The following is a 15,828-nucleotide window of genomic DNA, read 5'->3' on the forward strand; positions in this document are numbered from 1 at the left end:
CAGGGAATATGAGTCTCTGACAATATTAATGATGATTCAGCAACATTTTTTTCATTCTCTGCTTTATTCTTTCTCTTTTAATGTAATAAAAGAGTAGACTTTGGGAAGAAGATTGGGTTTGCATTGAACTTTGAATACAATAATATTTATTATCATTTTCACTTCTTATTGTAAGGAGCTAGAGGTTAGCTGCAGAGAGAGCTTTCTTCCATTCTGCAATTACTTTTCCTTGTTACCAACAGCTCTTTTTTTCTTGATGAACACAGCTGTTTTACTGGATCGTTCTCTTGAATGGAGAACACCAGTTCTTGGAATTATACCCTTAAATATAAGCTGATACTAAGCAGCCATGTGTGCATTTCACCAAATGATAAAAGCTAAGTATAGCTGCATAGTTTATCAATTTACGCTGCTTGAGGATCTGACCACATGATGGACAACATTGTTCCATGTTCAGCAGGAGCAGGGCAGGTGTTCAGCTCTACTGCCAGAAGCCCAGTGGTCAGAGCACTCCATTAGCCCAGCGTGCAGTCATGGCATTGCCAGCCCATGGGCTACGGTGGCAAAGGCGATGGTGGTCACACGGAATCCTCATGTGCTGCAGCAGCCAGGCTCACCAAGTGTTCATAATGCCTTGGTCAAATTCACACCTTTCACTAAAAAGCAGTTCTGATTTCTAGTCGGTAAAGCATCGGTGCCCCTCTGGCACCTCTCATAGGTCTAGAAAAAGAGTGCTCTGATGTCCGAGTTTGTCATTTCTGCTTTCCCTCATGATTTCTGATAGATGAACACATGTATGCACACATATATATATACCTTCTCCGTGCTGCAGGGCTTTCATTGAGAAAACACTGAAAACCAATTAAAATATCATAAAGCCTGGGACTGGTTTGCAAAGAGCGAGGATGGCTCTTCGGCAGCCGTGCAGGGCTGGGAGCCCCGCTGACAGAGCAGATGCCATGTTACCTTGCTGCACTCCGAGCTGGGAGTGCTGCCGCTGCACCTCCTCCCGTCCCGTTAGGAGCTGGGGACGCGCAGCCCTGCCAGGGGCCACCGGTGCGCAGCGTCGCCCGGCTATGGCTGTCCCCCCCCCCAGTGCCGCTCCGCGGTGGGCTCACCCAGGGGACACCCCTTGCAGTCCCACCGCGCCCCCGCCGTCCCAGCGGCCGCGGCTGGAGACCACATTTCCCAGCATGCCGCGCGGGGGAGGGTGTACCATGTGCGAGGCGGAGGGGGCAACAGACGGCTGGGCGCGCGGGAGTTGAAGTGCTGGCTCGGCGGTAAGTGCCGGCTGCGGGCGCCGGCGGAGGGGTCGAGGTGGTGGCGGGGGCTGCGGAGGGTCTGGCGGCCACAGACACGGACCCTCGCTGCCCTCCCACCGCTTGCTGCGGCCTCGGGAACCTCGGCTCCGTTCGGCCCCTCTGTGCCCCTGCTGGTGCCGGCGGACGGGGGGCTCCGGGCCCAGGGGCGGTCGCCCACCGCAGTCGCAGGCCCCGGGGACAGAGGCCTTGTCGCCGCAGGGCTCGGCGGGGTCGAGGCTGTTTCTGAAGGGGAGAGCGGCGGCGGGCGCGGGAGTGCTTCGCGAGGCGTGGCGGGGCACGTCTGAAGGAGAGCTAAAAGCGGCCGGAGCCGGCTTCGCGCGTCCTTCACGAGTAGACCTTGAGCCGCGCTGCTGCGGCGGTGGCCGCAGAGGGCGGATCCGCCTCGCCGGGGCTTTGCGGCGACCCCGGGTGCGTGGTGCCCGCAGACCTCGGGGGTGATCAGCGCTCCCCCGAGCTCCCCGGGCCTCGGGAGGGCGCGGTGCTCCGCGCAAGGGCCTGGGCGGGTGGCGGCGGCGGGCCTCCAGGGTGTCACCTCCGGACCGTGACCTCCCGTCCTGCGACCCGTAAAGACCGTCCCGGCCGCCCCGAGTGGGAATAGGGGAAGCACGGCTCCCGGCTGTGAGGAAAGGGGAGGGTGTGCAGTTGTGTGGAAGCCACAGGAGCTAGCTCACCTAGGTGAAAGAAGAGCTGGAGGTGACTGATCTGCGCAGGCCTGGCTAACGAAAGGCAGTGACATCTGGGGCGTATTTCGCAGCTGACAGCGTCTTTAGGATGGATACCCCTAGGGGTGCCGCAGCGGCTCATTTACATGGAAAAGGGTCCTCGACACCTTATGCAAAACTTTAAAATACAATTGATTTCTGACAGTTCCACTTCTGTACCTTATATTGGAGGGATTTAAATTCTTCCCTTTTTATAGGTACAACACATTAAGTATGAAAGCAGGAACTTTGTTGCTGAAGAGCTCTGCTGCTCTGCCTGTTTATTTGCTACCTAAAGTTCCCATCTTCTGTTCATGACATACAGCTGGCGGGTATGGCAATAGATGTGATGTCACAAACTGCAGATTATAGCTTCAGGTAGGAATAAGTTGCAAGAACAGATGGACTTGCATTCCGCTTTCAAGTAAATGTTCTTTTAGTATGTGAAGTGAAGGAAAGTTCTTTTAGAATGTGAAGTAATAAAGTGAAGGGAAAAAAATAATGAAAGAGTGAGGCGTATTTTCTGTGTTAAAAAATGTCCTTGTTTGCACCTTTCACTTTCCAATAAATGAAATTTTACAAAAGCGTACCAGGAGCAGAAATGATTTAATTAAAACACCTTGTGGAAAATGCCTTTTGAAGGTGACAGAGGATACAATAGAGATTTCTTTTCTGGTCAAAGGAGATCAGGCCTACAGGAAGAAACCCTAACTTTTCTAGAATTTTAGTGGGGGGATAGGGGAAGAGGGCAGCTTTTTTTTTGGTGAGGAGGGGAGCAACTGCACGTCCATTGTTCTGCAGCCAAGGGGCCAGGTATATTTTCTCTTGAGTCTGATTGTAGCTTTAGAGGAGTCCTGATCAGCCAACTACCCCTTCCAATAGGAGAAAGTGCTGGGGTGCTCTAGGCAGCTCTGATGGGTGCTGACAGATAGATCTCAGCTTTTCTGCCTCAAAGTTACCTAGGGCTTGTAAGGAAATAAAAGGAAATAATTAAATTTATCTTGAGGTTCACATACAGAGATCTCCTGTGTTCTGTTAGCCTATTTTGCTGATTATGTTCTTGTGAACTGTTTTTGAAAGGTTTGGCTCATGTCACAGCACGTGTTTTGTTGTTAAAAGGCTTTTGAGAGAAAAGGCATGAGCTAGACTGACTCTGCTAAAAGTTCACAGTGAGAAGTAAGAGAGTTTCTCAATCAAGTCTAAAAGTGAAAGGATTAGTGGACTCCCATCTTGATGGAGTACAACCCCACACTCAGTCAAGGTTGCTTGTGGAGTAGGTGAGCCATGGCTCTTGATTTGTGGTGTAAGCATAAAGAATGGTCAGTCATGTTTTCTATCCAGTACCAGCCAAAGGGAAAGAAAAGATATGCCTAGCTTGTAATTTTTTTTTCAGATCTGAATCCTCTGAAGTGACATAAAGCATCATATGTATCAGATGTAATGAATTACATGTTTACACTACTTTATATACTGTAAGGAATTAATGCAGTGCTCCAAAGTGTTTACTGTGGGAAATGTGTTTGTTTCCCACCCTTGTCTCCCAATGAATAAGTGAGAGAAGGGAGAAGTGTCTCACCCCAGGCCTGTGCTGGACCTGTGACAGAGCCAGGATCAGGCTGTTGATCCCTGCAGATGTCCCTTCTGCTAGTACACTCCCTGCCTGGCACTTAAGTGGGGTGGTGATGATGAGAGAACAAGTCTTGCTTGGTCCCTCTGATCAGGTCCCCCATCTGCTTGTGTTGTATGCAGCTGTCTGCTGGAGTCACACACAACCTCCAGGGATTCATTGCCTCTTCTGCCACCACTCATCAGTAGTGCAGCTCTTTCACAAGTAGTCTGGCAGACTTTCCAACCCATTCTTGGCGCTCTTGATGTTACAAGAGCTCTTTTTAAACCCTGCTTTTTTATATCTTCTATTATCTCCTTGGAGTCTGTGTACACTGTGACATTGTCCAAACATTTGCATTTGCCTGTTGACTTTTGGTGAGCTTGTTTTGCTCCCTTCTTTCTGTCCACTTGTTTCTACTTATAAAGGCTTTGGGAGCATGAACACATGTTTTGTTGTGGGTATGCAAGGTGCAGCGAGTTGCTTCTGGGTTTGTGGCTTGTAGACACTGTTGAGTTAAGAATAGCAATGGAGCCAGAGCGGGGCAGCTTATATTTGCTAGTTGCATGATTGAGCTCTTGACTGGGGGCAGCGCTAGAAATGCATCGTTAGCAAAGGAACAATTAAAACTTGGTTTGTCAGTTCCCTTTGGGGTTATAGGCATCAGATCGCTATTTCTTTCTCAGATGTTACAGTTGCTATTTTGTGTCTCTGCAGGGTTCATTGGTGATGGCGCGAAGGGCCTTGAAACTTGCCTCATTGACAGCAGCTGCTTCTGGCATCTATCTGTATGGAAACAAGTTCCTGGATCCCAGTGATTTTGGAGTTGTTCGTGTGGGCCGAACCATTGCCACAGTAAGTTTCACCCTAGTAATGTGCAGGAAGATTCCTAGGTGGTAAGGGAATTGGAGTTCACAATAACTTGTGATTTCCTACATTCCCTCTCTGCATTTGCACTTGGCAGCTGGTTCCTGGATTCAGAAGGTCAATAGGGAGCTCTTCAAGTTGTTGACACAATGGAGAGAAAAGAGGTGAAAACCTATAAGGAATAGAGCTGTCGTTTGCATGTTTCAGAAAGAAAGAAACAGAGATACTTAGCTGCAGAGAACTGTCTCTGCTTCCCTGGATAGGGCGGTACCTTCAGAGCAAGGGCTAACTTTGGCCCCCACATCTTCGTCAGCCACCCTTCAAGGTCAGTCACCCAGGTGGGGAGTCCTGTTGCCTTCAACAATGACCTACTTCAAGCTCTCTTGTCTCCATGTGCTGTTTTTTACATTGCAACGTTCTGTTTTAAGGATCATGGTTGTTGCATTGATATACCACAGGTGTTTTGAGGATCATTTTCAAAGCAAGGGTGAAGTTAGGATGTGTGATGATGTACTTCTGAGATTGGATTGGTTTCAAATTTTGTAAAATAAAGGCTACATCTACCTTGTCACACTGTTATTTCACTCTTGTGTTTATCACTGCTCTACAAAACCTGTGATGGAGACTGCCAGCCAAACAGGTTACTGCTGCCTTCTTGAGGATATTCACTGATGAATCCATTAGCAGCCAGGAACAAAGAGAACAGAGACTCTGGAGGGGCTATCAGTCTCCCTGTACCTCACTTGCATTATACATCTGTCACTTCAGGCCATGATCGCTATCATTTACAGACCCTCAGTGGTAAGCAGCTGTCAGTCTGCATGTTCTATGACTTTTAAGCACTTTATTAATGAGTTTTACAGGGAGTCAGCTCCCAAGCACAGATACAATAAGAAACAAGCTCTGTGGGTTGGCTTAGGTGCTGGGCTGTTTATATGAGCAAGCTGTACCGTGAACTGTTACGAAAAATGATTATTTATTTTGAAAGGGTGAGGGCAAAAATACAAACTGTAATCTTTCCTTCTTACCTAATAACTGCTAAGCTTCATGCTCTGTCCCTAACCATAAGGCAGTGCTGCATAGTGGCTTGAAGCAGCTGTCTCCTTTTTACTGCACAAGAAATTGAGTCATGGGAAGGGACCACAGCTTATTGTGACTGGAGGGGAATCTGCTATTCAGGCTGTTTGAGTTCTCCAGTCTGCCCTTGAGTTCTGTCAGCTTGACCAGTATTTCTGAGTCTTTCTTGAAGCCAGTGTTTTTGTGGCTGTCTTGTATTTAAGACAAAAATAAGTGAGAAGTGTGCAATGATGAAGCTGTGCAGTTGGTCTGTGTTTTGAGAGACCGTGAGACATTACTTTCCTGATGAAAAGGAAGTAGGGGAAAGGAAATTTTCTTTGATTTAAGTGCTGGTGAATCCACACATGTTTGACTTTCACATCCTTCGCCTTCAAGGAACACAAGTTGTGGGCTGTAAAGCACTTCATTGGCCCTGCTCTTAAATGCATTAGAGGGTTCTGCATCCATAGGTACAAGCAGTGGTCCCCAAAACCAAGTTACGAGTGCTGAGTCTTCTGTGGCTGATGGCAGTGTGTCTTTGGATCTGTGTGTCTGTATACTTTTCAAACAAGAATTTTCTGTCTCATTTTGAATTCTGTGTTCCTTCTAATATATAGGACTCTGTATGGTTAGGTTGCTTCTGAGAGATTCTTCAGTCCTGCTGCATCAGAGATCTCTGCCTTCCCAGCTTGGGATCTGCTCCTTGTTGGAATGTCAGGTTAGCTCTCATCTGGGCACTGGCAGCCTGAACTGCTCTCCCTTCTTAGCCATGGACTGGATAAAGCCAATAGAGCAATCAGACATGTTAATTTGTAAGAAGCTCAGCTTCTTATAGAATCAAAGAATGAATTGGGTTAGAAGGAACTTAAAGGTGATCTAGTTCCAACCCCCTGCCATGGGCAGGGACATGTTCCACCAGATCACGTTCTCAAAGCCCGGTCCAATCTGGTCTTGAACGCTTCCAGGGATGGGGCATCCACAACTTCATTGGGCAAATTTTCAAGCTTTCTCTTTTCCTAAGTGAAAGCTGAGACTCTGTAGCAAACAAGTGACTTTGGATATTGGTGTCATGTCCATGGAACTGAAACGTTTGTCCTTCAGTCTAGCCCTGCCCAGGCTTCTTACCTGGATGCTTGATTCAATCATTGGACCATAGCCAGGCAAAAGCAGGCTGTAATTAAAGCTGTAATTCTTCAGAGCTAAACTCAGCAGCAGCAGACACAAAAATTTAAGTTAAGTTATGGTGTGGTAAAGAAAAGAAAAGCCTGGGGAAAAGAACACAATGGAGGTCAAGAAACCTGACCTAGGACTACAAGACTCCAGTCAGATTTGATCTGAGTTTGATCAGAAAGATTTGAGCCTGCTTACATTTTAAGCATGCTGCTTCAGTAGTCCTTCACAAACTTTCTTGAGAAGCTTGACGAAGTACACTAGCAGAAAATGCCTTCTTGAGCCTCAGTTTAGGGAACTGGCTCTTGCTTATGTGTGGGTCGACAACTATTCAAAGAGAACATTGTGCCATGTCTTGATAAGACCTGAGGACAGTTTTAGGAGTGGTGGAAGAGTGTACGGTGTTGAGAATTCATTGATAAAAAGTGGAAGCCCAAGTCTTTGGGACATTTTACACTAGACTGGATGTAAGATCAGTTAAAGGACTAATCTGACATTTGTAAGAGGAGAGACTGGTTGATCTTTTAGGTCTTTTTATGTCTCCAAGATAAAGTCTCACACTGTAACATAAATGACAAGCACTAGTCTTGGATGAGAATGAAGTTAGTGGCATGAACAGCATCATGTTTCAGGTAGTTTCTGTGTTCTGGGAAAACCAGAAACCTGGTAGAGCAGTTGTGCGTTTGCCGTCTATCTTTGAGGGTATCCCGGCTGTTTTGGGTATGTGGAACATTCTGTGCAGTAGCTGGAATACATCTCAGACAGTAGCAGGGATTTGGCAATGTCAGAGTTGCCTATCAGTTTCATCATAATACTAATTTAGTGTTTAAGATTATGATGTAATTAGCAACTGCTTAATTAATTCCCGCTTCCTCTGTAATACAGGCCAATCTGTTAGCTGCTTCTTTTTAAGTTGGAGGTGATAATTACCCTCGTGGACGAGAGATAAAATAAGAACCAACTCAAGCCTTCATGCAAGGCTGATTTGAACCTCCCTGCACTTCAAAGTTGTTTTTTGAGGTTGTGACGGTGCTTTGAAAAGCTTTTCTTCTGAATGCGTGTCTGTGTAAGCTGTGCAGCTCCTGAGCTGACCAGGGGCAAGAGAGCCTCAAAAGCCAGAAAAAAATTTGCTGTGCTCAGTTTCCAATTCAGAAAACAGGAAACATGAGAAACCCAACCTGCACAGGGAGGGAGTGTGTCTGCTGTAACTGATTCCCAGCTTCTTACCCTCTTGAATGCATCTCTGAGCTTTTAACTGTTTCCCTGTTGTCAGTTCCAGTGACTTTGTCTCAAATCAAATTTGATCCCATTACTCCCTGGCTTTCATTATACATCAGCTGTACTTTATGCCCTTCCTAGGCATGTTTGTGATGAAAGGTGGGGCTAGCAACCTGTCTCAGAATGGGATGCTACCCCCTCAGTAGGGAGATTTTAAGAAATCTGACTTTATGGCAAGGATCTTGAAGTTCACATCAGGTTAGTGAACAGGCTTATCTAGATGTACATTCCCCTCTCTCCCTCCAACTAAACTTAGTAAACATGACCTGTGTTTCTGTTCTGTTTGCTGGCATTCTGACTCTGGAAAGAGAGAGACTTTAATCATGGGGCAGAATTGTGAAATAACCGATCCATTTTCAGAAATCATTAAGGCACTTAGGAATCTGATTCCAGTATCTGTGGCTGCGTCTAGCTAACATGTTTAGTTGGATCCCCATATTGTTACTTTATAATTAGGTAACTGACCCTTTGGCCCTCTAGTCTTTTGTGCAGTTTAATATCTCAAAAGTACTGCTGCTGTGCTAATGGGTGAGCTTGTATACAGGCACTCTGCTCCCTGCTGAGCCATCTACCCAGACTAAGCTCAGTGTGCACCAGTGTGGTTAGGCAGGTTGTTGGTGGGAAGATGAAGTGTAGGATAGCTCATGGGGCACAAGCAAGGTCTGCATGGCCTCTATTACTAGCAGCAGACCTTATGGTGAAAGCCCTAGATGGCTGACTGAGAATGAGAGTATGCTGTGTAAGGTGCTGTTCAGAGATTATGAAAATGCTTTGAGCTTCTCAAATAGGAGATAGTATAGGAATGCCAAGTGTTGCTTATTTTTAATAGCTACCTGTCAATGATGTCCCTGCACTGCCTTCTATAAATATTCATTGAAGTATTTTAATTTAATTTCTTATAAGTCTGTTACCATAAGCTTCACTTACGGAGTGGGGCCTAAACTTTGGGAGCCTAAGGTGCATACCTTCTCCTTAACAGAAGTTTTGTTATTTTGATAACTCCAGAACTTGCTCAACATTTCTGGTTTCATTTGCAGACGGCACTTATCACCTATGACTACCTCACCTCTCTTCGGAGCGTCCCGTATGGATCAGAGGAGTACAACTTCCTCAAATCACAGGTAGGTGATAGCAGTGGATTGTGTTCCTTGGAAACTCTGCAAGGCACAGGTGTGTTGCCAAAGCCATTGCTGTAAAGCAGACCATCAGGTTATCAGGTTAATAATTCAATATGCCTTCTACCAAATTGTTGACAGCAAACTGTGCTGCATATTAGATAAGATTCTTGCAGGACTTGCATTGCCTATTGGAGAAGGTCCCTTGTCAAGAGTAGCCACTTACATCCATTAGAGATTCAAGTGCTTGGTTTATGGGATAAGATGCATTTGGGCTCTGCTACCCAGACTGGTTGTGTGGAGGTCAGCTGCTGAGAGGGGTCTGACAGAAGGTTTCTTTTCCTGTGCTTATTGTTTGGCAATGGCCATAACATGAAGGTTGAGGGATTTAAGTGAGTGTGTTGAAGGGGAAATAATAGGCATGAATAAGGCTTGCATATCTCTTAAGCAATAACAATTGGGCAAAGAATTGTACATCTCTGCAAAACACATTGTTGTGTTTTGATATCAGTAATTTACATGAATAGAAAAAGCATTTCTAGTAAGAAGGAAGATGAGCACTGCTATTGCTCCTCTCAGTCTTGTGGTGCACTTTTCATTCCTGCCTACAGCCTTACAAAACCTTGAGCTGAGTGACACTGGGCTTTAGTTTGAATGCATGTGGTGTATGCAGCCAGGGTCTCTCTGCTATTCTGGCTCAAGGCCTCTTTGGAGTGGGAAATATGGCTTGTGCCAAATCAGGTCAGTCTTCATAGTATGTTTGAAGTAAGGTCTTTAACCTCATTTTTCTTCTTGGAGCTTGTAGGATTTAGGCCACTGGTGATGTTGAAATACATGGGGTGGTGGTCTCCAGGAACATTCAGACTGGAGGGACTCCAAAGCTGAAAACAGTGGTGGGCCATGTAGAGATTGGTGACATTGGACTCTAGCATGCTTTAGTATTCCTGTGGCAGAAAATCCACATTATGAGTATGGTCTTAAGAGTATTTGGGATAGTTTGCAGAGCGGTTTCAGAGAATCACAGAGTGGTTTGTGTTGGAAGGGGCCTTAAAGATCATCCAGTTCCAAACCCCTGTCACAGTTTCCTTGGACTTGTTCTCATCCTCTGCTGTCTAAAGATGCTAAGCTGTTCTGCTGTAGCTCCCTATGCCAGGTGAGAGTGCTGATGCCCTGGCATAAACTACAGATAGATGTGTAGATAGATGTGATAGAGTCTGCAGTTTCACTTTCCATCTGCCCATGTCTCTGCCATGTGCCTTTGAAACCTGGTTTGCAGAAGGGCTGCTTGTAGCTTTCTTGAGCAACATCCAAGTTACGGGGTTACCAGTGCTGTGGAGAGCTCGTCATTTGGCAGCGGTTCGCAGTAGCCATTGCAAATTCCTGACCTTTTGCCATGTCTCTCCATGGCTTCATTAACCTCTGTCATGCAGGCTGTGATGGTTTGTCAATTCATGCCCCAGGCAGCCAAAAGGGGCCCTGTTTGCTAGCACTGCACAGAGCTGTGCTCTCTCTGCTTGGCAGCCAAAGTCTAGCTGAGTCAGCCTCTGCGTGTGACAGAGCCAGTGGCAAGCTCAGCGTGACACAAGAGGACTCTATGGCATGGCCAGCACTAGCCTTTGGCTGCAGAAAGGGGAATAAGCTGGGAAATAGGAGGAAGTAGGTGCAGGCATAACATGAATTAGTAAAACTTGTTGGCCTGTGGAGGCCTGTCCTGCTGGTGGCAGGTGTTAATGGAGGGCCACCACTGAACCTGATAGTGAAAGTACTTGTGGGTTTCTCAGCAACATCCCTGCAGAGCTTGTGCTAGCAAAGCATCAGTTTGGCATGGGAAAATTTTTTGGACTTGGGCAATTGCATGCCAAACCCTTTATCTCAGTGCAGCTCTAAGTGAACGGCAATCAGGTCTTCACCATCTTGCAGCAATTTTAACACTGTGGAAGCTGATTTTGTTGGTCTCAGACTAGTCCAGGATGACTTGTAAGAAGTTGTTCCACTGGAGTTGGTACTAAAGATTAGTGACTGGATGGGGCCAAGAGGATGGGAATGCCCCTCCCAAGTAAGTGTTGTGTGTGAAGGATACTTATCCAGATGTTGCTTCTACTAGCCTCTGTCCTGGATAGATCTCTGGTGTTCTCAGCCATTCATTGTACTCTCTTTGCTTTCTGTCCTTCCAGTCAGGCCAGCTTAAGCTCCTCTTCATATGCTGAGAGTTTTAAGTGTGTGTATGAATGGTTACTGATATCCAGCTTCACTTTTGGTGCTGTGCCTGGAAGAGACATTCTATGAAGCATGGATTTGCTGCCCCTGGGACTGTGGATAGTGCCAGCAGGTCTGGGTGCAGCTGCTGTGCTTCTGATCCCCTGAGCAGCTGCATGTGTGTCTGGGTCAGGCTTGCAGCTGGGAGTGGAAAAACACTTCTGTGCATCTCTTCCTGGTAGTCAGCATACTGGTGGGTGCTACTCCAGTGCAAATAATGCTTAACTTGCTCTCCATGAATTAGCCATTAAACTGGAGACTCTGAATTACCCATAGCCTCAGAGGAGAGATGGGAAGTCTTAGTGGTAGTACCAGTCCCTGAGCCTGTCAGGGCCAAACAGGGACATAGTTATAGGAAACAATTACATGCAAAGCAGATTAAGAAGGAAATGGGTTCCCCATGGGCTTTTAGCCAGGTTTCTGCTTAGCTCTAAGGGATTATCTTCAATATTACTCTGTTTTTCTGTCCCTCACGAACCACTTTTGATGCTAATGCTCTCAACCCCTCTGTTCTCAGCACCTTTTTATGGCCAGCAGATTGGGCATGATTTGTTACTCACTATGAGGCAGGAAGCAGTAGCTGGGAATTCACTGTGTGTCCCTGGGATTGGTTTGCCTTTCTCTGGTTCTCCTGTTAGCCAGGAGATGTGAGAATTCACCTTCCTGATGGCATTCACAACCCTTCCTCAGCAACAGCCAAGAGGAAAGAATGTATTATCTTTCCCATTCCTGACCCTACCTGTAGAAGGGATAAACCTGCTTAAGTTGTCAGGCTTTATCTCTATCCCAGCAGTTGCTTCATCTCACCACTGGTGGCTGGATCACATAGGTAACTTGATCTTTCTCCTAAGTTAAGGGTTCTTTTCTAGAATGTCTGCCCTTCTCCTGCATATGATGATAGTGGCAGTGTACTTATGTCAAGGCCAGTGGTAGCCATGGTTAGCCCCAAGTCATCAGATGTCTGTAGGTGTCAGGAGCATTAGGGGAGATAGTAACTTTCTTTACTTCTGCTTCACTAAATGATTCTGGCCCTCTTTATACATGTAAGCTTGGGCATTTATTCACCTTTCTGCCCCTTTTTGTACTGGGTCAGAGGAGGAAGGAGGGCGGCATGCTCAGTGGCATTTCCTTTTGTATTGCTTTCTCAGCAAACCATTTTATTCTGTAGAGGGCTGCATTCCTCTGACATACTTGTGCCTCCTTGGGTTTTTATCCCCTCAGCCTCAAGTCAGCCTACCCTGTGACATTTCCAGTGTTCCTTTTGTTGTAACACCTTGGTTGACACTTCCTATATTGCTGGCATCAATTTCTTTTGATCCTGCAGTCAGTCAGGAGGTATCTCACAGTGTGCAGTTTAAGGGCTGGCATCAATGGGATTCAGAGCCATTGTCTTTAGTTTAGTAAGAGGATTCCAGTGGGTTGGCCATCTTGCAGATTTTAGCATAAGTGGCCACATTTGAAAATCTTGAGCAGGGCATTTTTTTGTTGTTTTCCTCTGTAAGACAAAAGGTTACTGCTGTGAATGTGGGTGCAAGTATTTTTTTTAATGGAGAGGAGAGAGCAAGAAAAGAAAGAATCCATGGTCAGGGTGTCTCGGGAGACAGTGGGAATCCATTCTTGAATTAACTTTGTTGGCTACAGAATTGCTTTGTCAGGGAAAAGACATTTGGGGAGGTTAATTAGCTTTTCTCCTTTTGAAAACCAAATGAAGATGTTCTCCTCATTCAAACCCATGGTTATTGGGCTGTCAGTATCTGGGTAAATATTTGGAAGGTGTAGCTCTGTGCCATTGTTATACAGAATACGATTTCTTGCTCCTTGGAGGGTATTCCTGATGTTGTGTTTGCTTCTCATGGTTGGGTGGGTGTTTCCAAATGAGCTTCTCCCAGTGAAGCTGAGGGATCCTGGAACGATAAGGAGTAGGTGTATGTGTGCATATGCTTTTCAGAAATAACCTACAGTTTCTGGGTAGTTCTGACCAATGGAATAGCCTGTGTGTCTGGACTTCCCTCGTGGTTCCATAGCACTGTGTGCCATAGATAATAGGAAGTGATGTCCTAAAATAGTTTCTTCACAATGGAGGTGGACTGCATCTGCACAGAGAAATCCCCAAGAGCTCTCCATGGCATTCCTTCAAAAAGGCAACTGTGAATGGAGACTGTGGGCTGTTCTACACCCACATGTGGCTGTTTTAGTGCTTCTGCCTGTGATGACATGGGGAGAAAAGAAGCGAATGAACTTCCCAATGAGACACAGACTAGCCGTTACATGGCAGTGACTTTCTGTCACCAAGCTAAATGGGAACCAGTAAAAGCGGGGTGCAGACCTTCACAGCCCATCCACAGTCCCCAGGCTGATCATGTTTGGTTGCCCTATTATGTGTTCCCCAGGATATCTCTTCATCTAAAAGGCATGGTTGACACTAATGTAGTCTAAAAAAGCTACTAGCAGGGCCAGCTGGTGGCTTGATGACTCTACATTTGGGCACTGCTGTCTAGCAAACTTCCTGCCAACACATGAAGTATGAAAGCTTTGCACTGAAAACAAGCTGTAAAATAAATCTTATAAGACACTTCCTTCTCCTCCTTCTGCTCTCCAGAGTGGTTTCAGCTGAACATTCTGGCCACGGCATCTCTAGGTTTTAATTTTATAGTGTTAGGAAGGTCCATTTTTTGGGGGGGATGTGTGCCTATGAAACAAGATGTTCTTCAGTCAAATGCAGTGGTTTATTCAGAGAAATGGGCCATCTCATGATGATATTTTTGGAGGAAGGAGAGAAGTGAAGGGAAAGAAGCAATGTCTCATTTATTGCACTTATTGCTTCCTGGCTGTGTACCTTCGTCCCTAAAGTGCTTCACTCCAGGAGCGTGAGCGTGAGGTATCAGGCACACCACTTGCCGAAATGGTCTTGCATCTTTCTTGTACCTCCCCAGCGGGAGTGTATCTATGTGCCTTGGGAGCATTTAGCCTTCTGTCCTCCAGGTGGGGCTATCCCTTTTTATTTGAATCCTTGAAGACCTCATTACTTTGTCCTTATAGCTGCTGAGGAGGTACATAATAGCCAGAGGAGTATCTGATCATCTCAACCAGTACAGTGAGGAAACCATTAGGAAGCCCTTGTAGGCTGCAAGGGGCCTGCACCATGAGGAGTACTATAAAAAAAGGCAAATGGAAAATGAAGAAATAATCTTGTTTTATTTGGTGTTTGGGCTATGCCTTGAATCCCAATGTGAAATGAACACTAGCTTTGCAAAGTCCAGAGATATGGCAAGAGATGGTATCTTCTCTGAAGAGCTTGTGGTTGAGATTTTCACCCTAGATATGAGTGGTACAAATAGATTTGAACACAGGATTTCTCAGAGGGTTGAAGGTCTGTGTAAAGAGGGAAGGAAACAAAAAGTGGGAATTTCTTAGGATGCCACTGTGAGTGACTTAAGACTGGTCCCATTGACTTTGGATCCGGCCCTAATTAGGAATGTTTTATTCATGAAGGACTGAAGCCTTGACCTACTGGCCAGTTTGTATGACTTGATTGTTGGAGGCCATCTGTAAACTCAGCAGAGCTGTCATGTAGCTGGTGCTTTACGTATTTTAAGAATAGGAAAACAGCTGGCTTGACAATTGGAAGAATCTTATCTGAGACTAGAAAAAATAGATACCTAAAAGATTTGTTTGGGAATAGAGACACTCAGAACTTGCAATGGCAAACTGGGCATCTGAAATGTTTTGTTTATCCTTTGAATCCTTAATAAGACCCATATTGTGGATTCTGTTCCCCTTTCTAAGGTTACTGTAGTAAGCTTGCAGTCAAATACCATCTTAAAGGCCCCCAAATCAGGGAGTACGGAGATGTAAAATCAGGAGTGAAAAGGCCAGAATGGCATGCAGAGGCTATTTCATGTATCAAGTCAGGTTGGAGTTTGGGAGCAGGACGGAATACTGTAGATTTGCTCTGCTAAACCAGTGACCTTATCAGATTCTCCCCAAAGCGAATCTCATAAAAGAATGTGCTGGAAGGTAGCACACAATCATCTTACCTGTCAAGCCAGTGTCTTCATTTAGTCTGTTAAGTCAGTGTTCAGAGGACTGCTGTGGTGGGTGGTGTCTTGCAAACACTTTTCTGGACTTCTTGGCAATGTTGAAGGCATCTTAGAGGGTTCCAGGCACACACTTTTACCTATGTGGGGCCACCCTGTTTGCATACTTAAGAAAAGGTATCTCTGAAAGGAACTCTGCTGTCTTCCTCCATTTGGTGTCTCAGGACCAAGCAGGACTCTGCCAGGCTGAGGAAGCCCTAGGGATAAGGTAAAAAGGAAGTTGAGTTGGAGCAGTTGCTGGTTTAGTCTAGGAACAAAACAAAATGTAAAGTTGAATGCCAGGTTTGGAAGCTACCCCTCGCTTTATTTACTAAAGTGTTTGGATGCCCTGCCTAGAGATCTGCTGATGTGAGCACATAT

General features: G+C 45.9%; 1 protein-coding gene across 1 annotated transcript in view; it reads left to right on the top strand.

The window, feature by feature from the left end:
- Nucleotides 1-1,225: 1,225 nt before the first annotated feature.
- ADCK1 (aarF domain containing kinase 1) overlaps nucleotides 1,226-15,828 on the top strand; it is a 79,452-nt gene continuing 64,849 nt past the window's right edge. The window contains exons 1-3 of the mRNA XM_080620001.1: nucleotides 1,226-1,280; nucleotides 4,347-4,484; nucleotides 9,038-9,121. Coding sequence (XP_080476127.1) covers nucleotides 4,359-4,484; nucleotides 9,038-9,121 — 210 coding nt within the window. The 5' untranslated portion in view covers nucleotides 1,226-1,280; nucleotides 4,347-4,358. The remainder of the gene's footprint in view (nucleotides 1,281-4,346; nucleotides 4,485-9,037; nucleotides 9,122-15,828) is intronic.

Source organism: Psittacula echo (genome assembly GCF_963264785.1).
Source record: "Psittacula echo genome assembly, chromosome: 5".
NCBI lineage: Eukaryota > Metazoa > Chordata > Aves > Psittaciformes > Psittacidae > Psittacula > Psittacula echo.